Genomic DNA, 27930 nt, shown 5'->3' with positions numbered 1-27930 from the left:
AACAAGCGCTAAGCGTCGTCTCACGCTGTGATTCAGGGTGATAGCCAGTAAGCATGAAGCCGAGAGGACTGAAAGGTGTTATGTCACCGGTACAAATGTAAAAGCAGTGCGGTGATACTCGCAGCAGAGTAATAGGAGGGAGAGAATGAAGGGCAAAGGGTAAAGATCGATAGGGAAACCCGGGGCCTGGAACATTAGCGATGCTGTAAGGATGCTCCATCTCTCTCTAAACCCTCTCTACAATTTTCCCTGACCTTTTACTTGAAGAGACATTTATGCACTTCTCTTTCTCAAGATCAGATGTCTGCCCTCCTGACATCCTCTCTATATATTTCCTCTTGACTTGGCAGCCGGCTTTTGTGTTTGACAGCTTGCGTATGGGCAGCGAGACATACAGTTAAGTGTTTCATTTAACTATGGAGCGCGGCTTCTTCGCCTCAGTCTGCTGAGAGGGAACAGCAGATGCTTCTCCATTTGAATGTATAAGCAGCATACCTGGTGGCAATGACAAAGAGGGGTGTGTTGAAGTGGATTATTTGTGTTAAAAGTGTGTCATACAGGGAATACACTGCAGGTACATCCAGATATTTGACTCTGTGGATGTTTGCCTCAGCAGGAGCAGCCATGCGTCTGTTCAGAGCCGCTGAATTTAGTAGAATTTGAGCTTCAACCTGCTGCTTTTTGTGCGAATGAGAACAAATTCATTGCTCACAAGCTTTCCTGCATTAGCCTCTGAGAAGAAAAGCTTGTTGTGGATGTGCTTCAAAGTTAATCTAGTCCTAAAATGCAGAAAAAAAAACCTCTCTCCAATAAGTGGATTGATGACTAAATTCTCCAGTGGAAGAAATCAGTGGTATAATTTGCTTTTCTTCTTCTTCTTCTTCTTCTTCTTCTTCTTCTTCTTCTTCTTCTTCTTCTTCTTCCTCTTCTTCTTCTTCTTGTGTTGAGCGTCTGTCTTTGCAGAATGTTATTGGCGTAACAGTAAGAAGCAGAACAGCAGCGCCTCACCTCAAAGTGGCCCGATGCTTTCATTAATTGACATCAGACGAAGTAATCTGATGAATGCAAAGTGCCTTTAGACTAGACGCCCACTCATTCCCCTGCCACACACACACACACACACACACACACACACACACACACACACACACACACAGAGCAGATGTTTCACGTAATGGGAGCACAACAGGAAGAGAATTCAATTCAATTTGGCCCGAGGTCTAATAGGACATCAAGTGGAAGAGGAAGGCGATAGGGTTTCACACTGGAAGCCCATCTGTGTCCGCGCTCCCCCTCAAACCCACCCACCTCGTCATGTTGTTAGGCTGAGACGAGACAAGAGCACCCTGATGCATCGTAGCCGTGATCACCTTCTCAGATGACACCATGAGGCCTCGGGGCGGAGAGGAAGGGGCGAGGATTTGTTTTGTTTGATGGCATTCACTGCGTGTGTTGTCACAGTTCAGTTTCATTGCTTTCAAACAGGATGAGGAGACTCCCGGGCAGCAGTCAGATGACCTTCAGGCACAACATGACTTCACTGTGGGATCATGTGTCTGCGCCGGAAGGCTCCACGCGCACGCTAACGCTAACCCATGCAGCATTAGCGAGAGTGGGAATAGATTTCTGTTGCTGTTGTTATTAAAGAGGGAAACAGCTCATTTGTGGACTCGATGAACATTTCTCACAGTGAAAGGTGGAAAAATCAGTGATGGGACCCGGTGGTCCAAAAACTCATGGAAATCTCTCATAATCTGTTAAAAGCATGAATGCAGACTCTCTTAAAACGTCCAGAATAGTCCCAGCCAAAGCCAGCACACCCAAAGCAATTAAAAACGCATCTCCATGACCAACGCAGTGTAAAATGTTCTGATGGCGTTCAGAGGATTTACATCTTGTTCCAGTAAATATTGAGGTAATATCCAGCATCAAGCCGGGATAATTGTGCAAAAAGTATAGATGAACCAAGCCTCGGTTCCTCCTCTGTGAGGAGATCTGCTCCCTTTGAGTTGTTTTTGGGTGTTTTTGCAGTTTCCTGGGGAAACTGCTCCTCATTGCCAAAACTCACCTCTTTACATTTCTGCTCCTGCTGATCCAGCAGCTACTTCATATTGCACATCGCTGATGATACAAACAATCAGAGTGTGTTGTTATTGGCTCGCAGACGCTCAAATAATGTCAGCAAACTGTTTGGAGTCAGTTTTACCTCACGTTCCCTGATGTGCCCCCGCAGCCTCCCGGTGTTTATAGAACAGATGCAGGAGAGAGAAACAGTCAACAGAAGCGAGTCACAAGCAACCCGCTTTAAAAAGCTAAATTAGCATTAAAAACAGCAGCGTGCTGGAAAGCACTTTGTTTTGGGCTGTTTGGCCAGCAGCAGGTGCTCGTGGAGCACATGGAGACACATTCCTTTAAGAGCCTTGCTCAAGGACACCTCGACAGTAGCGTTCAGAGGCAGTCGGTTTTAAGAGTCCCAGCTGGTCTGGAGATTCAAGGTCCCTCTGAGCTGTGGGCTGCCGCTGCCTGAAGACGTGGAGAGGGATGAAGCAGAGACGTCTGCAAATATCTGCTCGCCTCTTAAACACAGCAGTAAAGTCACAGCGAGCTCAAAGCGGCTGAAATAAGATGCCTGTTTAATATTAACATATCCAGTAAGTATGCATGAGTACGTGAGGCCCGTGTTCTGTCCCCTCCCGAGGCCACGGTTGGCAGCAGAAAGTCACATTTTTGTGACGCTGCCATTCGACGGGTAAAACCTACAGAAACGGTGGGAGCTTTGAATTGTTGCTCTGCGTTTGGACCCAGGAGAGCGAAGCAGATGCCGTTCTGGCGGAGGAGCCCTTAAGGAAGTTTGTGGATTGCTGTGCACATTTGTCGCTTTTCGTGTTGATCAAGGCGAGGGCAGCTTCTCTGCAAACACGCACACACACACACACACACACAAACACACACACATTCCTGTGAGGTAGAGAGCTTCTCGGTCGATGAAGATTAGACGGCGTCTAAGTAGCCTCTCTCATCGTTATAGTTCCTTCAGCCTTCTCTGTGGCTACGACTGCTCATTTGTAAGTGCGGGATGTTTCCCCCGGCTGGGGCTTCATCTTTTGTTGCCCCCACTGTTTGCCATTCAGTTTATGGGGCCCACACACACACACACACGCACACACACACACACACACACACAGAAGTGCACACACATCCATGGATCCCTCTCTCTTTTATTATGGGAATTCCAGGCACATGTGAGTGAAGCAGGGAGGCAGTCCAGATCCCCCTCCCCCTCCGGCTGGTACCCCCTCATTCTCATGGATTTCTCATGGGGCTAAAGCAGACGAAAGGGGGGAGGAGGAGGGGGAGGGGAGGGGGAGGGAATGAAGGAGATGGAGGAGGAGAAGGGAAGGGGAGCTAGGCTAATTCATCAATAATCTTTACCTAATCCCTCCCTCTCCCCTTCTCCTTCTCACTCTCTTACTCACTCTCTCTCTGCCTGGAGGCATTCAAGCAATACATCCATCCCCCGCCCCACCTCACACACACACACACACACACACACACACACACACACAGCCCCACACACTCGCATGCACACACATAAGAGTCTGCCCGAACACGTCCAGAGGGAGAGGATGAATCGAGCTGCAGAGTGTTATTTCTTTCTCCTCCATGTGGGTGCCGGTGTGTGTGGTGTAAGTCGAGTCCTCTGAGGACTGTGTGTCTCAGCTCTGACCGGGAGCTAAAATGGTGATTATAGACTAGAGACTAGGTGTGGCAAGATGGGGCGGCGTCAAAGGCTTTGTCTATAGTTCCCGTTCAGCCCACCAACCGGGAGGAGGCTCTGCCTGTCTATCAGAGCCTGTCCTGGAGCCATGCACAGTCTGGGAGTGAAAGAGCTGCTGCGTGGGGCTGAACCACGCTTACACCAGGACCTACGCCACCACGGGGAATCAGACAAGCACAAGTTCAAGAAGCTCGGTGGAGCCTTTGGAGCCAGCAACAAGAACGGGGCCAAGTGAAGAGCCGCTGGAGCTATTGCAGTTTTCTTTCCTCGCCCTCATTTATTCTTCTTTTGCAACTCATGACAGAGATTTTCTAAAGAGAAACCAAAAAAAGAAGCAAACTTCTGTGGAGTGCCCGCTGAGTAACGCAACCTTTTGAAGAGGCTTTCCTTTCAGAAGGCTCATCTTGATTTTTTTCACTTTTAAAGGATGCGATTTCAATGATAAAACCATTTGGAATATGGGACTTCTAATCTATGATTTGGACCATGGGGACAGGCAACTGTGTTTTTGTGCTCAGCTCTGGGTAATTTTGATAAGTATGTCACTTTTCTTCTGTTTGCTCTACCATGCTTTTGCTCCACTTTGATGTCTCTGTAGTAACTTGGGTGTAAAGCAGCGTCGATCTGTTGTTCTCAACAAGTGCAGTGCATTACGATGGATGTGAAGGCTATTCAGACGCGAGCTGTAGCTCACCTCCGTGTGCTTTGTGTCTTTGTCCATTTGAAAAGACTCGTGCGTGAGTTTTGTGCGTTTTCCACTTCACGTTGTTGAATGTGCGCTGGCTGGCCGAATGCTGGCTGAGTGCGGCGTTGCGTTACAGATGGCGATCACGTGTCGCGCACCTTGACAATGTGAGCGGCGCGTTTCATTGGACAGCCTGTGCTCTGCATGTTCGACATGTATTGACCAGTTATCATCTGATTAGTGTGCGCTGACCTTCTCCCCTTCTCTTCTCTACGGCTGACTGAGTAAAGCAGCCCTCTGCGACCTCCTGCTCATACCTTGCTCACCATGTTGTTCACTTAGCCCTCTTTATGTCTTCTCTGAAGACAAAGAGAAACTTTATTTAAAGGTCTAACCTCCCTCCTCTCCTTCCTCTCTTCACAGCTCTTGCAGGTAAAATCTCTCCCACCAGCTCAGATGCCCTCCTCAGTTCCTCACCGATGACAGCCAGCCCTTCGCCTCCCAATGTGTACCTCCCCGCCAACTTCAAAATGTCCAATGCACAACTGGCCTTCTTTCTGCGGGAGGCTCAGATCACAGGACAAACGGTTGGCGGCAGCGGTAAGAGCGGCAGCAGTCCCAGCACTGGACACCCGCTGCAGCGCTCTGAGAGTTTTGTGGTTTTCCAGACAAAAGACCTCCCTGCCATCAACATAAGCTTTGGGCCTTTTGCCCGGGACCAGGCCCTGTCCAAGGAGCTGCTCCAGCCGGCCAGTCCGCTGGATATTCCCGGCCAGCTGACAGTCAACTGGAAGGTGCGGGCCTTCATTGTCCAGGCTCGGGTCTTCTCCAACAACCCCACAGTCCAGGTGTTTTTCTACATCGCCGGCCGCGACTGGGATGACTTCAAGGCTCAGGACAAGCTGCCCTGCGTCCGTCTGCACGCCTTCCGGGATGTCCGTGAAATTAAAACCTCCTGCCGCATGAAAGGCAACCTGGCGCAGTGCTTGGCCCAGCTGGAGCTGCCGCCGTCCTGGTTTAACACCAATGTGGCCCCGCTGGGTCGGAGGAAAGGCTCCAGTGAGGGGCTCTTGGACGGACTCACCAGTGAAACCCTCCAGGCTGAGCTCTACTACACGCTCCACGGGCCTAACGGGGAAGGGGAGTGCAGCGAGGGCTCGGGTCACAGGGGTGGTGGTGTTTCCAGGGGAGAACCTCCGTCACAGCACCCCCTGCTGCGCATCGGGAGCATCAGCCTGTACCAGGCCAGTCAAGAGCAGCTGCTGGTGGACAAGCAGTTAGATAAGAACATGTTCCTCAGGCTGCCCGAGAAGCCCCTGAAGCCTGGAGAGACCCTCAAAATCTTCCTCTACTTGATGCCCAACTCCACTGTGGAGCAGTTCACCCTCAAGTAAGTCATCTTTGAAAAGCATCCTGATGATTTAGTGTGTGTGCGCTGATTTCCTCCAGATTCATTCAGTTTCCATCCTGAATGTCATGTTTAATGTGTTTATGTTCACACATCTACCCTCTGGGAAAAAAACATGATCAAACTGTTTCCATGCGAGCTCATTCCGTGATTTTCCATGTTTCCATGCAATCATGTACACAGGAATTATTGATGAATAGATCATGCTCCCAGTAGACCTCGGCCAACATTAGTCACTTCCCTCATGTCATAAACTGCAGTTTTACATCTCCCTTTATAATTAGGCTCACGCATAATCGTCTGCAATTTGTCCAGGGTTTCGGCTTAAGGCGCTAAGACAGCATGTAAACAAAGCTACGCGGTGTGAATGCTGCATCCTGTGAGGTCCCCGGTGAACAGGCGAGGAAATACAGGATATGCATGTCCACATGGCCGTCCATTAATGGAGCAATTATCACCGCACTGGATGTCTCGATAAGCAGCTTTATTCAGAGCGACATAATTAGATAAAGGTGTTTAACATTACCTCAAAATTAATTGTCGCGTTTTACGATAGCAGAAGATCATGATGTGAACGGAAGTGTGGCTGGTTTCATAATTCAGTCCACGCTGGAGTCTCCGCCCTGGGCTTTCCTGCACACGTGCTGCAGCCATACCATTTACGTTCCTTTTAGGTCTGAGAGCCAAATGAGCATGTAATCACATGTTTCATCCTCCTCATTAATTTCTCCCTCACTGGCCCGAGTGATGTGCTGGCAGTAATTAAGCGCAGGTACGATAAAGAGGAGGCGACGGGGTTCAAATGTAGCAGCGCCGCGAGCTTCACCTTTTCAATTGGAAGCTTAAAATCCACAGATTCCTCGTTTCTCTCGGGAGAATATTACGAACGGTTTGCTCAAAGCGGTTCCAGCTCCAGCACCAGTTTGACCAGTTAATGGTTGTGCTTTAACACGAGCCTGGCTGCAGTGATGCTTCGTGCTCATGCAGCGTTACTGTAGAACACAACAAACTGAATCCACCGTGTGGGCAGCGACATCTTACCCGTGTCCGTGTAGCTGAGAGTGAAGCAGGCTGTTTGTGTACATTTAGTCTGATCTGCAGCCATGTTTGCTTTCTGATGCACAGATCTGTATGTCAGAGTATCATCAGGGTTCAACTCGAGGAACTCCCCATTGACTCCCAGTTACTCCATCGCCCATCATCTGTTAAAGCTGAAATGGAAAACTGTCTTTTAGCTCTGTTTTTGGTCTCTACCGTCTCCTGAGTGAAACATCAGGCTGCTGAATGTTCCTCTGTGCTCGTTAGCGAGCTGCTAACTGTGTCTGTCAGCTGTTTGGTGCCCAGTCGTCGTGTACAGTTGGTTTTTGGAGCGTTTTCGCTGAAAGCAGCTTCCTGTTGAGGCCCTGAAAGACGCTGCGGGAGCATGGTCGACCTGCACACCTGCTGCTGGTTTGTGGTCTGCCAGTTAGGACAAAAACTGGGATCTTAACACTACATGCTGTACTATGAATTTGCAATTTTGTCTCATCTCTGAATTGCAGCTTTAAAGTTTTCTTCATTAATATTCACCCTCTCTGACATTAGAACCGTCTCAGGGCCGTAATGGTTGCTCCAGTAAATAATATTTGCCGATGTTAAATTGTGAGTTTGACCCCACTGCCTGAAATACAGCCGAGGGAACGTGAGGCTCAGCTCGGCGCTCCGCTCTCTGCACTTCCTTCCTCTCCTCGGTTGTGTTCAGGGTTAGAGAATAAATGATTATTTGCACTTGACAAAGCTTCAGGAAAGTAAGTGTTTCTCAGCTCGTAGGCGTGAAGGCGGCGGGGAGGATGGAAACGCCGACTGACTGACGAACACGGCGACAGTGATGAAACACACTGAATAGGATCGCTGTAACCTAAAGTGAATACAGATTTAGATTTAGAGGTTTTGTGAGGTATTAATTAAAGCTCAATCCCTCATTAACCTCCATCATCTCTCCTGCAGAAGTGATTCAGTCTTAGAGATTCATTGTAAATCTCATAGCCCACTAATACAAGAACAACAGCTTACTGATGCATTCATGCTGCAGATATTACTGTATTTCAGGTTTGATTTCAGGTCCCGTTCCTCCTTTTATCTAAAAACATGAGCAGAAAAGCTGTTTTTGTATCGCCGACCTGAAAGATTCGACTCCACCTGATGAAACCTCACAGAGTATTTTAACATCATATCCTTTGGGAAATTACAGTAGCTCATGAACGATGGCCAAACATTTAATTAACAAGTGCAGTTTTGGACTGTTGCTCTGTGATTTCGCTGCACTTCTCTGCTGATGATAACAGTTTCTTTGCGAACCTGCCCTGCGTCACCCTGCAAGCACATTTCTATGGAGACCACAGTAATCATCTGATGTGAAACACTGATTAGGACTTTTTTTAAACCAGAATCATTCTCTGACTTCTTCTGTGTAATTTCATGAATAATCAGCAAAATGAAGCCGGCGTCTCGACTGTGCGGTGGTGTGATTGCATCTGTTCTCTGCGAATACAAAACCCCACAATGCGTTCGGCGTCGGCCAATCAGAATTCAGATGATGTACATTTACGGCGAAATGAGTCTCTTTTATTTTGAAAAACTGCTTTTGAGAAGCTGAAACAAAGGCCGCGTTGACCCATTTCTCACTCGGTCATGTAATTTCTGGTTCTGTGGGCAGCTGAGATCTGCTTCAGATGTGGGTTTGTGTGTGTGTGTGTGTGTGTGTGTCCTCACAGTCCTCCATCTTGCAGCCAGTAGCGCCGACTTTTAACCATTCATTATCAAAGTCCCAGCCCCCAGGAATCCCAAACATTTGTCTTCACGCCATCAGAGCAGCATTTTCACTCCCCTCTGCAGAACCCATGATCCAGCGTCACTCATGATATTCTCCTCTCACAATAACACAGAGCCCCTGCCTGCCAGAGCTCTCCACTTCCACTCAAGTATGCCTTAATCTGAAATCTAGACTACAAAATAGTTTCATTAAATCAGAGGAAAGAGTGGCTTTGGGAGTCTGTCAGTCAAGGCGCTGTGTGACAAAGTTACAGCGAGGCTTTGTAGTACAAGGGGAAGGCTTTGTCATATCCCCTGCCTCCTGAAACATTTAGCTGACCACGTTAGCATCCGTATACCACTGCCATTCTTCGGCAGCCTGCCTCTCTGAGCCCCTCACAGGGATGGAAATGAGCAGTGATAAAACAGGAGAGTTAGAAAAGAGACGGGGCAGGGAGAAGAAAGCCGGTTCGAGCCTCCTGAGCGACTCCACTCAATAGGGTGTGAATTCAATAGTTCTGGAAGCCGACTGTCGAGTCGTTCCCGCGCATCGAGGAAGATGATTAAAGATGCAATAAGGAGCGTCTTTAAAGATGAATCAGGCGGCCCCCTCTGACTCCCCCTTTGCCTCGTTCCTTCCGATTTTCCTCCTTTTTTCAGCCGTCCGGCTTTGAAGATCTCTGACTTGTTATTGCAGATGACGGCGTGCCGTGCAGACAGAGGGCAGCGCCCGGCCACTTGTGGAATATGCCCTAGTTTTCCTGGCGGCCACGGCGGCGCTGTCTGCGTCGTGTGCACCTGCGTCAGCGCGCGTCAGGGCGGGGAGTAGTGCCGTGTCAAAGTCAGTCACCATGGCGGCACGTTAATAACATGCGTCGCTGTGTTGAGCGTGGTCCGGCGTGCTCTGCTCGTCGTGCTGCAGGATGATGCTGCCTTCCTGCAGGAGTTTCTCAAATCAAGTCTTTAATCATTTGAAGTATTTGCCGATGCACGACGCAGCAGTGACTCCATCAGCAGCCGGTACATGAACGAAGCTGTGCTCGTCACCTTGTGGCGCTCTGACAGGACATAAGCCAGGCGGCCCATGATAACTGTCATCAGGTCAGCCCTGTTTGCACAGAACCAGTATTAACTGGAAAACCTGTATTTATTTGGAGTAATGCTAGCCGCCATATTTGACCAAACACTGAGTTCAATCAGCATCTCTGCGACTGTTGTTTAACATCTGTTTCTGTTGAAACTCGCAGCGGCTCGCGTCGTGCTGAACGGCAGTCAGCAGCTGCTGTGAGATCGGCTCTGTCAGCGTTTAAGATGAGTGATGACAGAAAACAAAAAGTTGTCACATTCAAGCGCAGCCACAAATCACCCGCTACTTGATCTAAATGAGCTGCAAATTCGTGTTCTTGTAACACGCAGAAAGTGGCAAACAGCTCGGAGTATATTATTAACGTGGCCTCTGAAGCGCTGACGTTACGCCGAGCCCTGACATCACGTCCACGGCAGCAAGTCCAGCCTGTGATTTCTGACTTTGCTCAGAACTGCCATGAAAATCAGCCTTAGATTCTGGCTCACGTGTGGTTTCGTAAAGGTTCATTAATCAAGATTTTTCTATCAACAACTGCTCAAATGACTACACGTCATGTGAAAGGTGATAAACCCACAGAGAACCGTCCCCTGACCCCTGAAGCGGCAGACAGGCCAAGCTGGTGGCTAGCTGGTGAGCAAAGTGCAGCATTTAGCAGCTAAATATCCAGATAGACTCTGTGTGTGTGCACACGTGCATCACTGTAAGTCCACATTGTGGTGAGGCAGCGCTGAAGAGAAATCAGTCCGTCTCTGAAATGCGAGCTCGTCTCCTTCTTCTTCTTCTTCTGTCTCTCTTGCTTCAAAGACACATTAACTTTCCTACTGACTACAAAGCTTTGGCTAACAGATGATTCTGAACCGCTCGTGGCGTCTTCACGGCGTCATCTCCCTCAAATCTCCAGATTTGCTCCGTGCTGTGCTTTGACCGCACCGTCAACAGATTTCTGATCGGCCGGAAAGCATTTGTGTTATTAAACAACGTGGCAGGACGTGAGCTTCTTAATCCTGACCACCTGTGAAAACTACGAGGCGAGCGGGAACCACGACGCGATCGTCATTTCCGCTGCACTTTAACTAACCTCGCTGTGCCACAGAGCTGCAGCTCACGGGGACTCAGAAATATCGTGTTCACTGGTTTATTCATAAGCCGCCGTCGTTGCGGGACTGTAAAGGGTCATGTAAGTAGCTTAACCTGAGTAAGACTTTAAACAGCAGCTAGGTCACCGCATGCATGGAAAATGCAGTCAGTGACGAGCCGCCTCTTTAGATTTTGGTGACTCATTCCATTTTCGCTGCAGCGCGCACACACACACACACACACGCACACACGCACACACACACACAAACTCTGTTCATATTGTCCTCGTGTACGTGCACGGCTCTTGGAAACGGTGCGGTACTCCAGAGCCCTGGGTACAACATGCAGTATTCAAATGCCCTGGCTCCAAATGAAGGCTTGAGGAGAGGCAGCGCGGTGGAAGCCAGGCAGAGTGACCCACATTCAGCAGCGGCGGCTTCCACCCGGCAGCGATGTGGATGCTCGGGCCTCGTAGGGAACGCGGCCACTTCCTGACCTCAGCCTCTGCTTCCTGCCAGCTCTGCGCTCTCGCTCCGCTCGGCGTCCCGTTGTCGCCGTCAGCGTCGGCCCTCCCTTTCCCGACGCTTTGATGGAAATGTCAGCACCTCTCGCCGCCGAGCGTGCGCGCCTTCTGATCGTGTGACTCGGGAAGCGATGCCTCCGCTGTCGGCCGTCTTGTCACGACACATCGGGTGACGCCGGGAACCGCTGTTTATCGGCGCTCATCTCTGATAAAAGAGGAGGAGGTCGGGAGAGTCCCGCTGGCCTCAGAGCGCTTCCACTTCCACCATGACAAAATAAAAACAGGCCTCACTGTTAGCAGAGCGCCAGCGCTGCTCCTCCCTCTGCTGCCTCCTTTCTCTCTCCACTGTGAACAAGTGATTCGAGGTCAAGCTGCAGGGGGAAGTATTTACCATTGTGAGCTTTAATGTGTGGATCTCCTCTTAAAAGGAGATATGCTGCATGTGCCAAGATTTTAATGAAATGGGCTGTTTTGAGCCCGACTTAGTTTTTAATGCTTAAAGAAAGTTGCATGTGTCAGCTCTATGCAGATATTTATGCAGGTTTATTCAACGCGTGGCCACGACTGAAGCACAGCAGCCCTTTTCTAACCTTGAATGGGCGAGACGAGGAGCTTTGTTCGGGGAGTCCGGGTTTAGACATTTGAAAGATTCTTGTTTTGGACTCTGCTGTCTGTCGGGGGCTTTTCAGTATGCTCGGCACGCCGTCGAGTGTGGGTTCGGTTTTGAGACAAACAGTGACCCAAGCACAAGAAATTAAGTTAGACATTCCATCCAACTCCACTCAAACCGCAGAGTTCATGTGAGTCAAGTGAACAACTGTAAACTCATTAATACACACTTTATCTGCATATTCATCCGTCTTCCGGCCTATCAGCACGGCCTGTCGGTGTTCACATTTGTTATCGCCGTCCACCAGAGGGGCCTCAGTTTTATCAGCCGACCAGTGATTGTCAACCGCCGGCCCGTGGGCCACGCTCGGCCCGCCAGTGCCCCCTATGCGGCCCCTCAGACTATTAATGAATTCAGAAAATGGGCACATCTGAGGTTACTCAGCAGTGGAAGAGGCCCAGACGCTTTATTTTGCTTGAATTGAGTCTCAGACTGAGTGTTTTTGTGGAGACCGGGACTCATTCATTAGATGTTGAACTGCTGCTCTTCTATTGAGCGCTGCCTGCCTCCTCGCTGGAGGTCTGAGAGCATTTTCTCACCGAGCATCCAGTTAGATTTTCTGTGTTGTTTTAGGAGCGTGTTTACGCTCATATAGGCTCATGAAAACAGCATTAATTTGTTCAAATATGAAACAGTAATGGGCTCGTTAAGCCTAAATGCATTTGTTTACTTGTATCTGAAAGTCGGGCAGACACAGCGTCTCCGTGGACAAATGTGTTTGAGGACGCCTGCAGCAGACGTCTCCTCATCAGGGCACTCAACCCGCTGCTCTGTTAGCGGGATCAGCGGCTTCCTCCAGCTCTTACTCATTAACCTCCTCGACCCGGCTGGACGCGCAGGTGAGCTCATTAGACAAACACGTCCTGCAGACAGCAGACTGTTTAAAGAGCTAGGAGACAGTTTTAAGACCAAACATCAGCTAAGTGATATGAAAGCGTCTAATAACGACATCTGGGTGCTATCAAAGCGTGCAGGAGACGGAATAACCATCAATCAAAATCAACTGATTTTCAAACAGTATGTTTGGAGTGAACGACGCAGTTTCATCTCCGTCATCCTTTTTTCATTTATTCACTGAGTGCTGTTCATTCAAGCTCTCTCAATTTCAGTTGAGCTAATCTCCAGGTTGGAAACAAAAGCTGAAATGCTTCATTATTAGCTCTGCTCTCATTCATCCTGTCAGCTTCTTCCTGCGTGCCACGATCAGGTTTTATGGACCTATGTGCCGTCTTATTGATATGCCTCACGTCAGTGCATCAGATATCTGGCAGCTGTTTGTCTGACAGATGGATAAACACAGAAAGACCTGAGGATTTTCTGTACTTTTCCACTTTTTCCAAAGCATATTTGAATATTGCCAGATCCTCCTGCAGACTGTTAGCTTATGGAGGGAGCCTGAGAGACAAATTGACAGAAGCTCAGAGCTCCTCATTTCCTCGGTCTGCAAGGTAATCAAACAAGCAGTGCTCAGGTAGAAAACCAGGGTGGTTTTTTTATTTTTTATTTGACTGCACAGGCTCACGTTAACGGTTTTATCTTCATAAATTCATTTTTCTTTCCTCCAAATGAAACGGCAAATCTTTCCACCATCAAATGTGTTTGTTCCCTCTCCAAACACATTTCTTTGTTTTCGTCTGGACAGGTTTATGTTCGCTCTCAGCCTCCCAGAAAATGTGTTTGCTTGTGCTGTCGCTCAAATGGTGAAATGTTGTGATGTCTCTGCGGGAGTGTCGGCTGAAGGAGCGTTTTAACCGTCGCTGCTCGCACAGTGTGCTGAGTTTAGAACTGCAGCTGAGGATATTAACCTCTGACATCTTTATCGTTATAAGACGTGTCATTAAATAGTCCTCTTCATTATAATTTGTGTCTCCATAATAAAAGCTGCATCTTTGGTGTGTCGGTAACTGCACAATAAACACATAGAAAACAGATAAAACAAGCATTTTTTGACAGTTTCTTGCTACTTTCTGTGGCTTTTTTGACTCTGTGCGTTACGACCTGATGCAACAGCTGATACATTATGGGATGGTTCATCCAGAAAGTCACAAGAAAACATCAACCAATGAGCGGAAACGTGATTCATGGACGAGTTGCCGGGTCCATCCTGAAATGCGCTCATTTCAAGTTTACCAGACGACAGACAGACGAGTCAAAACATCAAGTTTAAAACAATAATATGAGCCGTTAACGCTCAAAAACTCTGATTTGTGCATTAACGGCGGACCACATCACCCCACGCGTCTGGAAGAGGCTGATTAATTCATCGAGGAGCGCTAAACGCGCCGTAATCAGTCACCGAGTTTGAGGAAGTGCTGCTTCTTCACACTGATGAAACATCTGTTGTGCAACTTGATTCAAGGAGGGAACGAGCGACAGAGCGTCTTCACCCCGCGCTGCTTTTTATCTTATAGCATATTCCGCGTCGTGATTGGATGACAGTCGGTGAGGGAAGTGCAATAATGTGGAAAATCAGACGAGTGGAATACAGTGTGTAGGCTGACGGGCAGGTAGTGAGGCGTCCGCCCTGAGAGGTTATCATATTTCTCAGTCAGCATCAAATTTCTGTCCCCCTTCCTCCTCCATTAGATCATTTTCTTCCCGCACAAAGCCGCCCTCTTCCAACACATGCGGCCTTATGCGGTTATCTTCAAAACCTTTAGGGCTTTAGGAGACAAGACTAAGATAAGCCATATTTTCCACCGCAGGCAGCCTCCATTTATCTGTCCCTCCCTCTTTCATGTTGTCACACACAGAAATTGGCCAGGTTTTATTACTATCTCTGCCTCCCTCCCTCCTCCCTCCTTCTTTTTTTTTTATGATGCCTGCCAAGAGATTTGCCGAGCCAATCTGTAGTAATAGACACGGCTCTACCCAGCGTGAAGGATTGTACTGCCCAGTAGGCTGCAGTTTCAAAGGAGGCAGTGGTGTGGAGAAGATGCATCTTCCCTCCACAACTAACTTTTGATTTTAATGATGTACTCTCTGCCTTGAGTGAGTGTTCTTCACAGCTGTTATTTGCAAAGCTGAACATCAAATCCTGTACACAAAGATCAAGAGAAGCTCTGTGTACCGCTCACATACAGTTGCATTAAAGTGACATAAAGTTACTCGACAAAGAGGACGAAGTTTCACCTTCTGCTTCCAGGACAATCAAACCGTATTTGCTGTTTTTCAGCTTTAAGCTGCAAACATGACCTTATATTCACTGCGTGGCTGGATGAAGCTGCACATGTAGCCGTGCTCTCTGCATTGAAAGGAGTAATGATCATTGACTGTCAGCACATGGCACACCAGCCAATGTCAATGGAGGAAACTCTGATAAAGACGTGATTGGGTTAATGCAAATTCATAAAACATGGCAGCCACCCAAGAGTGCGACTCGAACGATCGTAATGTCTGAACTGGTTTCCCCTCTTCCTTCTGGTGTCTGCCTGATGCGCCGCGCCACATTTTCACTCCTGCCACGTTTCCATTTGAAACAGGGCGATATTCATTCTAGCATCTGCAGCGATGCACTTCAGCATCAGAGAGCTTTTAACTCAATGTGCGGCACTCCCGGCCTGCCAATACAGCATATTGTTCAAGTGTTCTGGCGTGCAGTCACAAGAGCTGCCGAACCACCTGAAACTCAGATTTTCCATCACGCTGAAGGACAGCAGCTTGTTTTCGCTCTCGTGTCACAGCGCTGGTAAAGTCACATTACTTTCCGCCAGGTGCGATCTGACGTCGAGTCGTGTTTCGGCCCAGAAGCCGCGGACTCCGGTTGGGCGTGCAGACGTTCTTTTTAAGGAGAGTTTTGAATGATAGTCTACAGTAATCATCTGGAATCTGATGCGTTTGGCAGGCCGGGACACTGCTGGACTCCACCCATCCATCCACAGTATTTCCCAGGTGGACTAACCTGCAGCTATGAGATAGGCCAGGTCCCTGTTTCCATGAATGCCAGCGGTGGGTAAATATCACTCCTCTGCTGGGCTGCGGGAGCTACACTGATATTTCCATAGCTCCTCTATGGCAACCGGCCTCACGGCCACGTGCACACGTTGGCATGCATGTGCAGGCTTCTCCTCGTTCACTGATCGATGAACTTGCATGTGCACAGATAAGATTTGAGGGTGGCAGCAGCTCAAGAAAACAGAGAAATAATTCTGTAAAATAAAGGAAAAAGAATAAAAGGTGTGCGAAACTAAGAACTGAGTAAAAAATAGAGACTTCAGGGAACATTTGGAGACAGTAAGTACAGGAAAAGAGACAGAAGTGTGACTAATAACAGCATGTTAACATTATTAGATGATTAATTAATGGTATTTAGTGTCTGTCTGTAGTATTCAGAATATGATGGAGAAGTCAGTCTAACATATTAACATAATATGGTTTAATATGGTAAATTGTGACACAGTATAAAGCACAAGATGTAATACAGAAATACAGCGTACTGTAGTATGGGTACAGTGTAGTATACTATAGTATTTATTATGTTAAGTATGATATAATAGCAGTAGCAGAGCGTCAGTGGGTGATGAATGTCCAGTCTGTGGATGTTTTGGAGTCAGTGAGACTGTTTGACCAGCTAACAGCTAACATATTGGGGGGCTTGTCGAACATTACCGTACCAGTCTTTGGAAATGAAACACCCTGCGGTCTTCCGTTAAGAGCACATGCAGTGTAGTCTGTCCAATGGGAGCCGCTTCCTCAGTAAACATCATGCATGCGGTGGTGCAGCAGGTTAGAGGCGGTCACAGAGAGCTCCACGCTGTGCTGCTCTGGGCCTCTGGCTGCTGTCTTTCTTTAACAACGGTGAGGTGGGGGGGACGTCCAACAATTGCAAATTGCGTTTATATGAGGTCAGTATGATCTGCAAGAACGGTGCAATCTCCTCTCAGGCTGCATGCAGCAGGGCTGACTGCATGCCCCCCACCCACCTTCCTCTCCCCCCACGCAGTGAAGCCCAGCTCTTCGTACCACCACCACCACCACCACCACCACCATGTGTGAAAGCTTCTTTCATCTGCTTCCTTTGTTCTTGTCGGGGGAGGAGTGGGCTCCACAGTGCAGGTTCCTGCTGCTGCAGGTTGTGATGTTGATCTCATTTAAATTAGAATCATTTTGAGCGCACTCCTCAAAATTGATGCCTCCCAGCAAACTAGGACAGATTTGTTATGGCCGTTCGCGGCGCCCTCCGTGCTCTTTAATGGCTGTTTAGCACTGCAGCCTCACAGCTCTGCACCCAGTTGTGAACTCTCACATTTCTTTAACATCTTAAGGCGAGCGGGCGGCGCATCCTCAAATCACTTGCGAGATTTGACGGCATGGAACAACCCAGAGAAAATGGGCATACGTGAAACTTTCCTCTTTAAAGTAGTCTGTGTGAAGCGCGTTGGTATATATTCAAGAAACATGATTCTCCTCTGTGGTGGAGGACTGTGGTTTCCTTTGTTTATTCCTCTGTGGGAAGTGTTTTGTTTAAGAAAGCAATTCTTCTCGTCGTAGCTCTAGAAAGCATCCTGCAGCCGAGGGACCGAGAGCGGCAGAGAGCAGCGTTGTTATTTCAGGCTCAGGCTCGAAGGCTTGTCTCTAATTTTCTGTTGTTGTGCCTAGAGGAAAATTCAGCTTTTGTTTCTCGCACGCTTTTGACAGTTTGGGTCATTATCCAGTTCATTGGTGAGATTTTGGATGCACAAAAATGGAGACTAAGAGCAAACAGCCTTGTCAAACTGGTGGTCAGGAAATTATGGTTCAAATTTGTCCCACTTTACTTACCGTAGGCGTGCACACTGTAGCTATAACCAGCACTCAGGATGTGCTCATTTTAGGTTCCTCCTCCAGGTAGTTAAGATAATATGGCTAAAGTGGAGGTTTGTTAGGCCATAACTTAGGAACGTAATGATCAGGCTGAAACAAAAACAGCCTGAATGTCTTTAAACTGCGACGGTCCACCCTGCAGAGCGTACAGCTCGTCCCTCCTTCATTAGCAATGAGGAAATGAAGGAAGAGGAGGTCAGTAAGAAAGTTGCTGCAGGAAGTTTTACCCACTCAGTGTATGTATTGACTGCAGTTAATTACTCCTCCATCAAGATAGCCTCCATTAGCTCTCCACCCACCCACAAAGCAACAGTTAAGGACCACAGTGATCACTGAGTGCTGCAGCCCACAGAGTGGAGGCTGTTGGAAATGAATGAGGCACCAGCCGCAGACTTACAGCTGCAGAGGTTTGTGCAGATTTACAGGAATCTGGATTTTCATCCTGAAACAAATCAGATGGTGATGAAGAAGTGGTATTAAATGAACTGTTAGCGAAGCTGCTGCATCGTAGATTTAGTGCATCTATACAGCAAACAAACCGAAGTCTGTTTGTACTCTCTGTTACATGAAACTGTTGGAGGCCTGTCAATCAATATGCGATCCATGTGAGCCTGTAACGCATTGATCGGTGAGCGTTTCAGGACTTCTTCGGCTCCGTCCTGTGCTTCCTGCGTGTGCGCTGACACCACTTGCCCTCTCAGCGCACACACTCATCTTTAAAACTTCATAATTGACAGAAAATCTATGTAACGGCAGTAATTATGACATGTGATACAGCATGAATGCCACCAGGGAAACACCCCTCTGCTGTGATCCCCGGCAGTGCTCCAGCCCCCCCCCCATGCATGAGCCTGGCATGTGATTCGTCATTCACTTATACAATACCTGCCACTGCCTTGGAAAGCTGATAGCTTAACCCTATTTGCATCAACCTTTAATCCCTGGAGATCCAGGTTTGGAGATCAGACAGCGTCGTATTTATTGCAGTGAAAAATCATTTTGACAAGAAAATCAGGCGTTTGGCAGAAGAGCGGCTGGGTAAAGGTATTTTTAGCGGGGTGCGCTGTGCGAGGGAGACAGTATGATGGAGGCAGTGTTACAGACACAGCAGCAGGAATCAGAACAGCCGTTTTTTACCTTCAAACCTCTGAGCTTCCAGACTGGAAAGACGTGAACGTGAGCGTTGGAGAACTTAAGGCATCAGCGAGGGTTTTAGGTATTAACAGAAAACAGACGATTGTAAAAGCTCCAAAATGAAACCTCATATAACAACAAACAGACTGTCAGCGTTGACGCTGTAATTCAGTGCTCTGCTGTTTGTTATGTTTCATAACTGATCCTGAGTCATCCCAGTGTTTTAGGATTTTCTGTTTCCAGGGATTTGATCTTAATTTGAATTTAATTTCCTTCATTTCCTAAAAATAAAGAACACACAATTATTCTAATAACAGCTTTTCATCTGCACCTCAATGTCCTGTAATCACAGCGCCGCACTGCCTATATTTAGAGCCATTACTCTGACCGTGACATTTTCCTCCCGTAAAGCGTGGAAGCGCTCGAGTTGAAGTGGTCTGCAGGAGGGCATCGCACCTATAGCTGGTTTGCTCTGATCAGTTCGTGAACCCGAAGCGTTCGGCGTCTTTTAAGATGCCAAGAAATCAAAGCCAGCCAAAATGCAGCGCTACAGTACATGCGAGGACATTCAATTCACTCATTGGTCAGATTTGTCTGAGGAGGGAGCAACAGCGTAAAGACAGGACGGTTGGGAAGGAGGTCCGCTGACTGGTGCAGGTTCAACCTCGATCCAGTCGCTCACAAACATCCCTCTACACAAAACCCAGCCGGCTACAGGAGCCGTTTCACTCCAGCGCCTCATGGATCGGGCTGAGGTCCAATTACATCACAAACGAACCACCCCAGGGTTCTTTGGGACTGGGTCAAGACCACCTCCTGTGAAGGGTCCGGTTGTTGAGTCCAGACCAGAGTTCGTTTGACTCGACGCTGTGACACCTGCCATGAGCATGAAGAGCTGCTGTCACTGTCATTCAGCCAATTAACCCGAAGCCTAACACAAACACTGATATGACTGACCGAAGGACACGAGGAGCCGCACAGGGGACACGTCATGGCCGTGACGGCGTCCGTCTTACGCGCCCCCCCTCCTGAAGCCCAATCACTCCATCTAATCCATCACGCAGAGTGGGGCCGTTTTGCTCTCCTCTTATCGGATGATGTGGGATTAGAAATTCAAAAACATATCGCCTTCACATCGAGCCAGGATTTACCATTCTTTATAAAACACTGTTACCAGGCAACAGGCCTGAGACTAGCAAGGTGTCTGAATGCATTTGTTCTGAATATTAGCACTTCATTTACTTAAGGAAATTGCTACATGTCAGTCGAAGGGGGGGTTAATTATTCTCTCCCGCTGAAACCTGAGATAGACACAGGCATTGAAATTGAATTCATAGCGAGTGGTAGAGGATTGCTTGGCTTCAGCTCGTGTTCTCTCTCAGCCACGGCGACGGGCTCATGTAGTAATTCAGCTCTCACTGCCCAGAACATCACAGAGCCCCTTTGTGCAGCAAATACCATGTTGGTGCCCATCTGCTGTCACGAGTGAGCGTTGGGAAGGATGATGTGTACCACACGAGTGTCCCGCCGTGTATAATAGGCAGCGTCGGGTTGCGTCTGCGTGAAGACGAAAGCAGCAGCATCTCTCACACGACTGAAGCGCTCTTAAGTACGCAGCATGTGCATTAACTTGCTAAGCAGCATCGATGCTTCCTCTTTTCGTTTGCTGAAGCCTAATGAAAGCTGCAGACCGAGGTGGCGGCGGGGCTGAGGACGCCGAACCAGCCCTCAAACACTCTTTTCCTGTCTGTCAGCCGATCAGGCGCCGCTCCACTCGCCTACCTCAGTGGACCTCGGAGAGCTCGGTGTGGGAGAACAAGCCAATTGGAACTGACAACAGGTCCCCGACACCCTCACTGCCCACCTCCTGGTGTCGTGGCTGCTGTGCTGCCTCCCTCGGGGCCCGGCGTTATCTGGTGTGGAGGACAGAGAGGGGAACAGTTTGTGTTTACAGAGCTCAAACACCTGGGCCCAGCGTGTCTGCCGCCCATCATGTTTCACAAAGTTAAAGCTCCACCGAGCAATGTTTTATTGTGGAAATACACCCGTCAGCTGAAGTGGGACACACGGCGCATCTCTTCCCGACCGACTGAGACACTGTAGACGATTTATTATGTGACTTTGAACAGATCACGTCAGCGCTGTTCATCATATTGATTTTGTGTCTGGTGAAAGCCAACTGGTTAGCTTGTCTGCTTCAGGATCAGCTAACTATCACTGACTTGTTGTAAACACATCTGATTTGAAGCACTAAAGTCCAAACTGGTGTTAAGAACAAGCATAATTAGTCACAAAGTGTCGCGTTGCTTTGCTTCAGGCCGGGTGTCAGACTGCAGTGCATTTTTGGTGCTGACTGAAAAGCCAATTTTAGACCCTAAAAGCACAAGAAAAGGTATTATTTGCTATTTGTGCCAAAAGCCGGGTATTGTATTTGCAATAGTATTGAACATGACTGAGTGTTTGCAGTTGTAGTTCATGTTGTCGGGGGTGAACTCATTTTCAAAAGGGCTTATTTACCTTTTATCATCGCCGTTAACAAGGCAGAACTGCTCTGTGTTCCTCGGGCTGTGAACAAGTGATTAAAAGCACCTCAGCGGAGCCTGAAAGCACCGCATTGCACCGACCATTCGAGGTTGAAAATCTCACATCTGTTGCATTAAAACCGCTCACACCTCTGCAGCAGGTGTGATCCGGGGCTGGCGCTCGACGACACCTAGCTATCGTGTGCTAGCATGAGCTTAGTTACACCTTAAATTCACTTTCCTTTGATTTCCTCTTTGGTACAGTTTGTGTTTTGGAGGGAGATGCTCTTTTCAACAACACTTCTCCTGCTGCTAACATCTTCTTCAGTTTATTACAAACCAAGTCAGATATTTGAGGAACAAACTGCAGTTTCTGGGAACCAGACAAGGTTTTTTTTTCTGGGCAGACAGATTTATTTCTGAGGTTTTTCGGATAACTGCTCGGCACATTTAAGTGACACAAACTGCTCCTCTTGATGCACAGCAGGTAACGTTCCCAAATGCGTCTCCCATTCAGTTTAACATTCATTAACAAACATTTATTTAACGCTGATGTGCTGCTGCAGACAGTAGTGCAGCAGAAAATGTCTTCTAACGGCCACCAAATCAAACAAACTGATTCATCCTAATTTGGCTCATTGTGATTCATGAAATACGCTCAGTGTGTGTTTTCGTGTGTGTTTTCTTATCGCTTCAGTACTCTCAGCTTAGCCTGATCTTTTCAGCAAACCACAGTGCTTTCACCTCCTCCTGTAGTCGGGAGAGCTGCACACCATCACAGCCTTTCATGTGCTGAAACGCCTGCAGCGGCGTGTTACGTTACTGTGCCATCATTCACGGCGCCGAACACATCAGACGTAAACGTCCAGGTGAACGATGAACGCGTCCGTCTTCGTGCCATATGTGGAACGTGGCTCCCTGCCAACGATCCAGGCACCAGCTTTATCTTTGGCTGCCTTCACCTCGGCTGAGCTTTGCAGGAGTGAGAGGGAAAGGAGATGTGAACCCGTCTCTGATCGAGGTCTGAGCACACAAAAGAGTATGATGTTCTATTTTTGCACCCTACCTCTGAATACCAAAAAATACAGCTTGTTGTGAGGGAAGCGAATGTCGGGCCACTGGCTGCAGAGCTCGGAGGAACATGGACCTCAGATTGTCCTGTCCGTGACTGCGGGGACGGGCCAGTGTTGGGATGTTCTTTCAGCTGGCTGCTCTCGTGTTTTCATGCTTTGACGGGGTGAGGCCGCTCGCCGTCATTGTCGCTGTCACTGTTAATATCAACACGCTCCATGCACTCAGGATCGAACCGGGAGCAGATGTGTGGCCGCCTGAGCGTCGCGCACGTGTGTGTTTTTACACAAGCTATTTTGAGTGTGCGTCAGTGGGACGTTCGGGGACGATTGAAATTCAGACCGGCCCGTCGCTAACCCACCCCCCCCCAGCCGTCACAGTCCCGGCCTTGGCTGACGCTGCTGAGTTTCACATTCCTGTCTGAGATTTATTATCTCCTACCCTGGCTGGTATTTTACGCTTTAATGACCAGCAATCGTTCCCATCATCAGGGTCAGCTACAATTACATCCACTTTGCCTCCGCTCAAGCAAATGTAACTTAGCTTCCTGCCTCTGGGATCCTTTTGGTTTAAAATTCCAGAGCGCGCTAAATTCGCTATGACTGCAGATGAGAAATTTTAAAGAAAGATTCAGATCCAGATATTCCAGCCCCCTGGCCTCTTTATCCAACTGCTGGGTTTGTTTATGCCGCTTTGAACTTGTGACAGAGGCACTCGAACGCACCGCTGGATGATATTTACAGGTCCAACAGAAGAGCGGCATCAGTGAAACATCACCGTCCTCTATGAATTAAACAGAGCATGAGTCAACGCTGTCCTCTCTGTCCACTGATCGACTTTGTGCTCATGTTTCAGCCTGTCTTCAGTGACTGTGGCTTTGTAGTGATAATTAAAATGTCCCTAATTAGCCCAAAGTCTGCACAGAAATGAGCAAAAAAAGCAGTGTTCTGATTAATAAATGAACAAATTCGGCTTTTTCACTCTTAGTTATACTTTTAAAGGGACATTCTGCGGAGTATTTGTCCGTCCTTTGTTGTCTGCGTCCGTGTCTCAGACTCGCTCACATTTATCAGCCCAAATTGCTCGCACTCCTCCTGCTGCAGCGACTGTCCAAAACTAAAAAGGTTTTCTGATGAATCGTCTCGCCGCTCATCACTCCTCACCTGTCTCACCTTCGCCACATCTGTTTCCCACCTCATCTCCCCTCCTCTCCTTTAATCTACCCCATAATCGCCTCCTCTCCTCTCTCAAACGGCGGATCACGCTCGCCGCAGTTATTTTGAGCCGGAGTGACAAATAATTTCCTTCAGCGGCTGCATTCCAACTCATTCACGTTAATTTTGTTTGGGAAGAGACCAGGGGACGTGAATAATGAGTTAGCCCTGGCTGACCCTGTTTTCCTGCCGCGGAAGCCAAACTTGAGGCTTTACTTTGTATAATTTCCTCCACAAACTGAGCATGAGCACACACATCCTCATACAGTGCGATCATGACTGTAATCCAGCGTGCAGAGACTCACTGCTGCAGCTTCTTTTAAAGGAACAGTCCGCCGCTTTCCTCTTCGCCGTCTCACCCGGAGTCGGATGGAAAGATCGATATCAATTTCAGCTGTGTGTGTTGAAATTGTCTGACAGGCTAGCTGCTTGTCTTTTAAACTATGAGGGGGGGTGAGACGGTGCATCCAACGGTTTTGCTCTCTGAAAAGCTTCCTGTTGTGCTCGCCTCTCCCGGGTCTCGACCGTTATGAATGCGCAGCTCTCATTCTGCTCCTGCTCTGATAGGCGAGTGCAGATCTCCAGAAGCTGTTTCTACATTAGACAAACCAGAGGGTCTTTGTGTGAGCTGTGTAACTGCAGGAAATCATAGCGCTTATATTTTGACCCACATGAGGTTTTTTATTGACTACAGAGCTAGCCATCAGGTACTGCGAGGAAAGGAGTGGGTGTACACACCGACTGCAGCATATGTCAGTGTTGTAATAGTCCAGTTTTTAAAGATCAATGTAGGAGGATCCTTAAATATTCACTTGAGAGCTGGATCAGCATCAACAATAAGCCGGTGTTTGACCGAAGTCCAAGACAAGCGGGGAAGATTATAGAGTTGTCTGCAGGCTGATGGAGAGGTGCTCTCGAGGTATCCTCCCTTTCTTTTTCCAGCCTCGTCTTCAGAAGCCACCTCAGCAGGTAATCTGCAGCTTTAGGGCTGCCACCAGCATGACTCCATAAAGGAGGACACCTCTGCAGGGCCGAGCGGCTAAACAGCACGGCCGCAGCTGCAGCGCGTGTGTGTGTGTGTGTGTGTGTGTGTGTGTGTGTGTGTGTGTGTGTGTGTGTGTGTGTGTGTGTGTGTGTGTGTGTGTGTGTGTGTGTAACAGACCAAAAATAATGCGCAGCAGTTTGTTTACTGCAAATTCACACACAAAGTGGTTTTTAAAGGAGGTGAGAGAAAGAGAGTGGATAATAATATTATGAAATCTGTTTCTTTATGTAGGTGAAGTGAGAGAAATGTCTTTAATCACTCGTGAAGCTGTTGGATAAACCTCCAGAGAGGAGGCGGCTGCAGTTTGTAAACTACACAAGCAAAACACCCGACTTGAGATTTGTGTGAAATATGAATGTGGATCTCTGAAATAACCGCTGTTAAAGCTGCAGCAGGCAATAATTGGACCACATGGCGACGCAGTCCAGCTCAACGACATACGACCAGTTGCTCTGCACTGGCTCTGTCATGAGAGCGTCTGACAACAGATGCATTATGGGTAAGGCAGATCCAGTGTTTTTGGAGCTTAATTGTTTTTATGGAGCAAAAGTGAGGAACTTTGAGCCTCTGCTGCTTCAGTTTTTGCCGTTAATCTGCCTCTTGCCCATTAGCTGATGCTAATTACTGTGTTAGTCTTTGGGTGACTGTGGACGGCGCAGAGGGTAAGTAGGCGCTGCTCTGTACTACCAGTAGGTGCAGCACCCACCACTACAATCAGAGTGCTTTTGACTGAATATGCCATATATACATGGCAGTCATTATGTCGGCTAATGAAAGCATTATGAGCTCATTTCTGCGGCGCTAACAGCAGCGCTAACACAGGGAGCGTTTCAGATGCGCTTCATTGGCTCCTCTTGCCAAGTTTTTAAATACACATGAACTATTCAGCGATATAATGTCCTCGGGGACTTTCTGTGGAGACCAAGTGACATTTAGGCAGCACGGCTAACAGGCGAGAGCAGAGGCCGAGTCAGCCAGCATTTGGAGGTAAAGGTGAGGATGACTTCCTGTCAGGAAATGAATGGCGCACGTTACCTTCTCATTCTGCAGCTCTGCGACACCATCCTGCATCATGCATCCTTACAGCGTTCAAACTTTTAGAGTCAGGCAGCTTTTGACCCCAGAAAAGGTTTGTTTAGTTAGACGGTTAGCAGTATCAGCTGTGTCCTTCGCTCTTCCACTTCTTTCTCACTGTTTACCCTTTAGCAAAGTTTCCAGTACTGTTTGAGACACTTAGATTTATTGTAAATCTTTGACTTCTGTGGAAGGCAGACAGAGGCAGAGCGTCTTCTCCCCGCAGGTATCAGTAACCCAGTATGCACATCAGTTGATCCATGAAAACAACACTGACATGAGGTTCCAAACTGCAAAGATGTGGGTGCCAGAAACCTGACTCTCGTGGGACGCTGCAGTATGACTGCATGCTGCCTGTCACAGGCGATGGCTGTCAGCGCAGAGGAGACGGCATCTGCATTCAGGAGCAAGCTTCATTCATCTCTCCACTCTTTATTTAGCTTCCCAAGCCGAGTTGGAGGGCTGGATAGGGCAGACTCCTCATCAGCTTTTAACTGGAGGCACAATTGGTCGGCTCATTTGGCAAAGCCAGGCAATTAGAGCGGCCGGGTGAGGACGCAGAAAAGGAAGAGCGAGTGAACAAGAAGAAGACAAAGAGGATGGAGGGAACTGGAGCGGAGTGATTTAAATGGAGCCTGGGGAAGAACATTAAGGTGGGGTTGACATGAGGACAGGTCGGCCAGTATTAGAGCCGGGCGTGAAGAGGTGAGAGCAGCCGGCCTGTAATGATTACAGTGTGACGTGAGGTGATTCACCGCTGTGTTTGCTTCGCTCGTGGGCCTTATCAGAAGGCCGTTTGAAGAGCATTGCCAAGCTGAAATATTGCCGATAATGATCAAGAAAGAAACACGTATTTTTTCTGAAATGGCTTTTTTGTCGTGCCTCGCGTCGGTCCTGTCTGATTAGCTGCTGACCAGCTGACCGGTGATGGCGGCCGACCTGTTGAGCAGCTGCTTCTAATGAACTAGACCTGCACCATTTAAAGCCTCTGCTCGGGCTTTCAAACGAAGCTGAAATTTGATGATTTCATCACCCCGAAGAAAAAATATAAGTTCCTCAAACATCAGATTAAAAGAGTCTTTTTTTAAATTCAGTAAACTTTCTTTAATGTCATCAACATTAATATATGTAGCAGCAGGCTAATCCAACATGACCTTCAACAGAGTTAGAGCCAAAACAGATTTTTCTACTTTCATAAATACAATGTGTGGTGCTGCCCAGTTAATGCAGGCACCAACAAATACTGAAGCAGAATATTTCATAATGTTTGGAAAACACGTTCACTTGAGTGGAACGCTCTGGAGTTAAGAGGAAATTGGATCACAGGAAACAATCCTGCGCATCCACGGCTGGAATCTAATTCTACAAATGGTACAATACTAATAATGTTAGTGTGCAGAAACACCTGGTTTAAACAGAAAGAAAAGACAAGCTGCACAGCTTCAAAGCACTCAGTGCGGCTCGACTAAGGACGCTTTGGAAATGAATGTCTGGCTGCTGATTGGTGGCATCGAACGGCGGCACTGCCGTTACATTGGCAGTGCCGCCGTTCCTGCTCAGGCCAGTGTTCTTTCCAAAGCTGCCAGACTACTCTCGGTCCATCTGCACACTGTCAAGCCTTTCTGGTCAGAGAGTCTGGTACAAAATACTCCGTTTTGGGCCAAACATCCCTCAAATTTGCATTGCTGCTTTGAAATGCCAGAGCAGAGTCCTTTCTGTGAGACAGTGTGCAGCTGGTTCATAATGATGCAAAGTCAGTGCTGATTGTTTTGGTATGGCTTAAGAGCTCTGCATGGTATCAAACAGAGTATTTTGGTATTTGTCTTTGCATCACTTGTTGCAGGAAATGGTGCTCGGGGAACACATATTTTTCAACTTTCAACCACAAGATCTTTGCTGTTTAGCGTTCGCTGAAAAAGAAATATAGCTGAAGGCAGAGCTGTCAAGTCTCAGGTCAAGTCTCAAGTCATTGAGATCAAGTCTCAAGTCCTCATTTTCTGGCTGGAGGCTAACTCTTAAGTTTAGCGATCTGGCTGTAAGAGAAGTCAAA

At 48.0% G+C, this 27930-nt stretch overlaps 1 protein-coding gene across 2 annotated transcripts in view; it reads left to right on the top strand.

Annotated features, from left to right (window-relative positions):
* The window catches only part of tmem132e (transmembrane protein 132E), a 309085-nt gene that overhangs the window by 207151 nt on the left and 74004 nt on the right, over positions 1 to 27930 (top strand). Inside the window, exons 1-2 of one of the 2 annotated variants that reach the window (XM_070982217.1) lie at positions 4115 to 4315; positions 4887 to 5853. In XM_070982217.1, the coding sequence (XP_070838318.1) occupies positions 4237 to 4315; positions 4887 to 5853 (1046 nt within the window). In that variant the 5' untranslated portion in view covers positions 4115 to 4236. Of the gene's footprint in view, positions 1 to 4114; positions 4316 to 4886; positions 5854 to 27930 lie in introns of those variants that run through there. The other variant, XM_070982219.1, reaches the window with a different exon arrangement.

The sequence above is a fragment of the Chaetodon trifascialis genome, chromosome 16, assembly GCF_039877785.1.
Source record: "Chaetodon trifascialis isolate fChaTrf1 chromosome 16, fChaTrf1.hap1, whole genome shotgun sequence".
Taxonomy (NCBI): domain Eukaryota; kingdom Metazoa; phylum Chordata; class Actinopteri; order Chaetodontiformes; family Chaetodontidae; genus Chaetodon; species Chaetodon trifascialis.
Note: the sequence above shows the minus strand (reverse complement) of the source record. Positions and strands in the feature narration are given on the sequence as shown.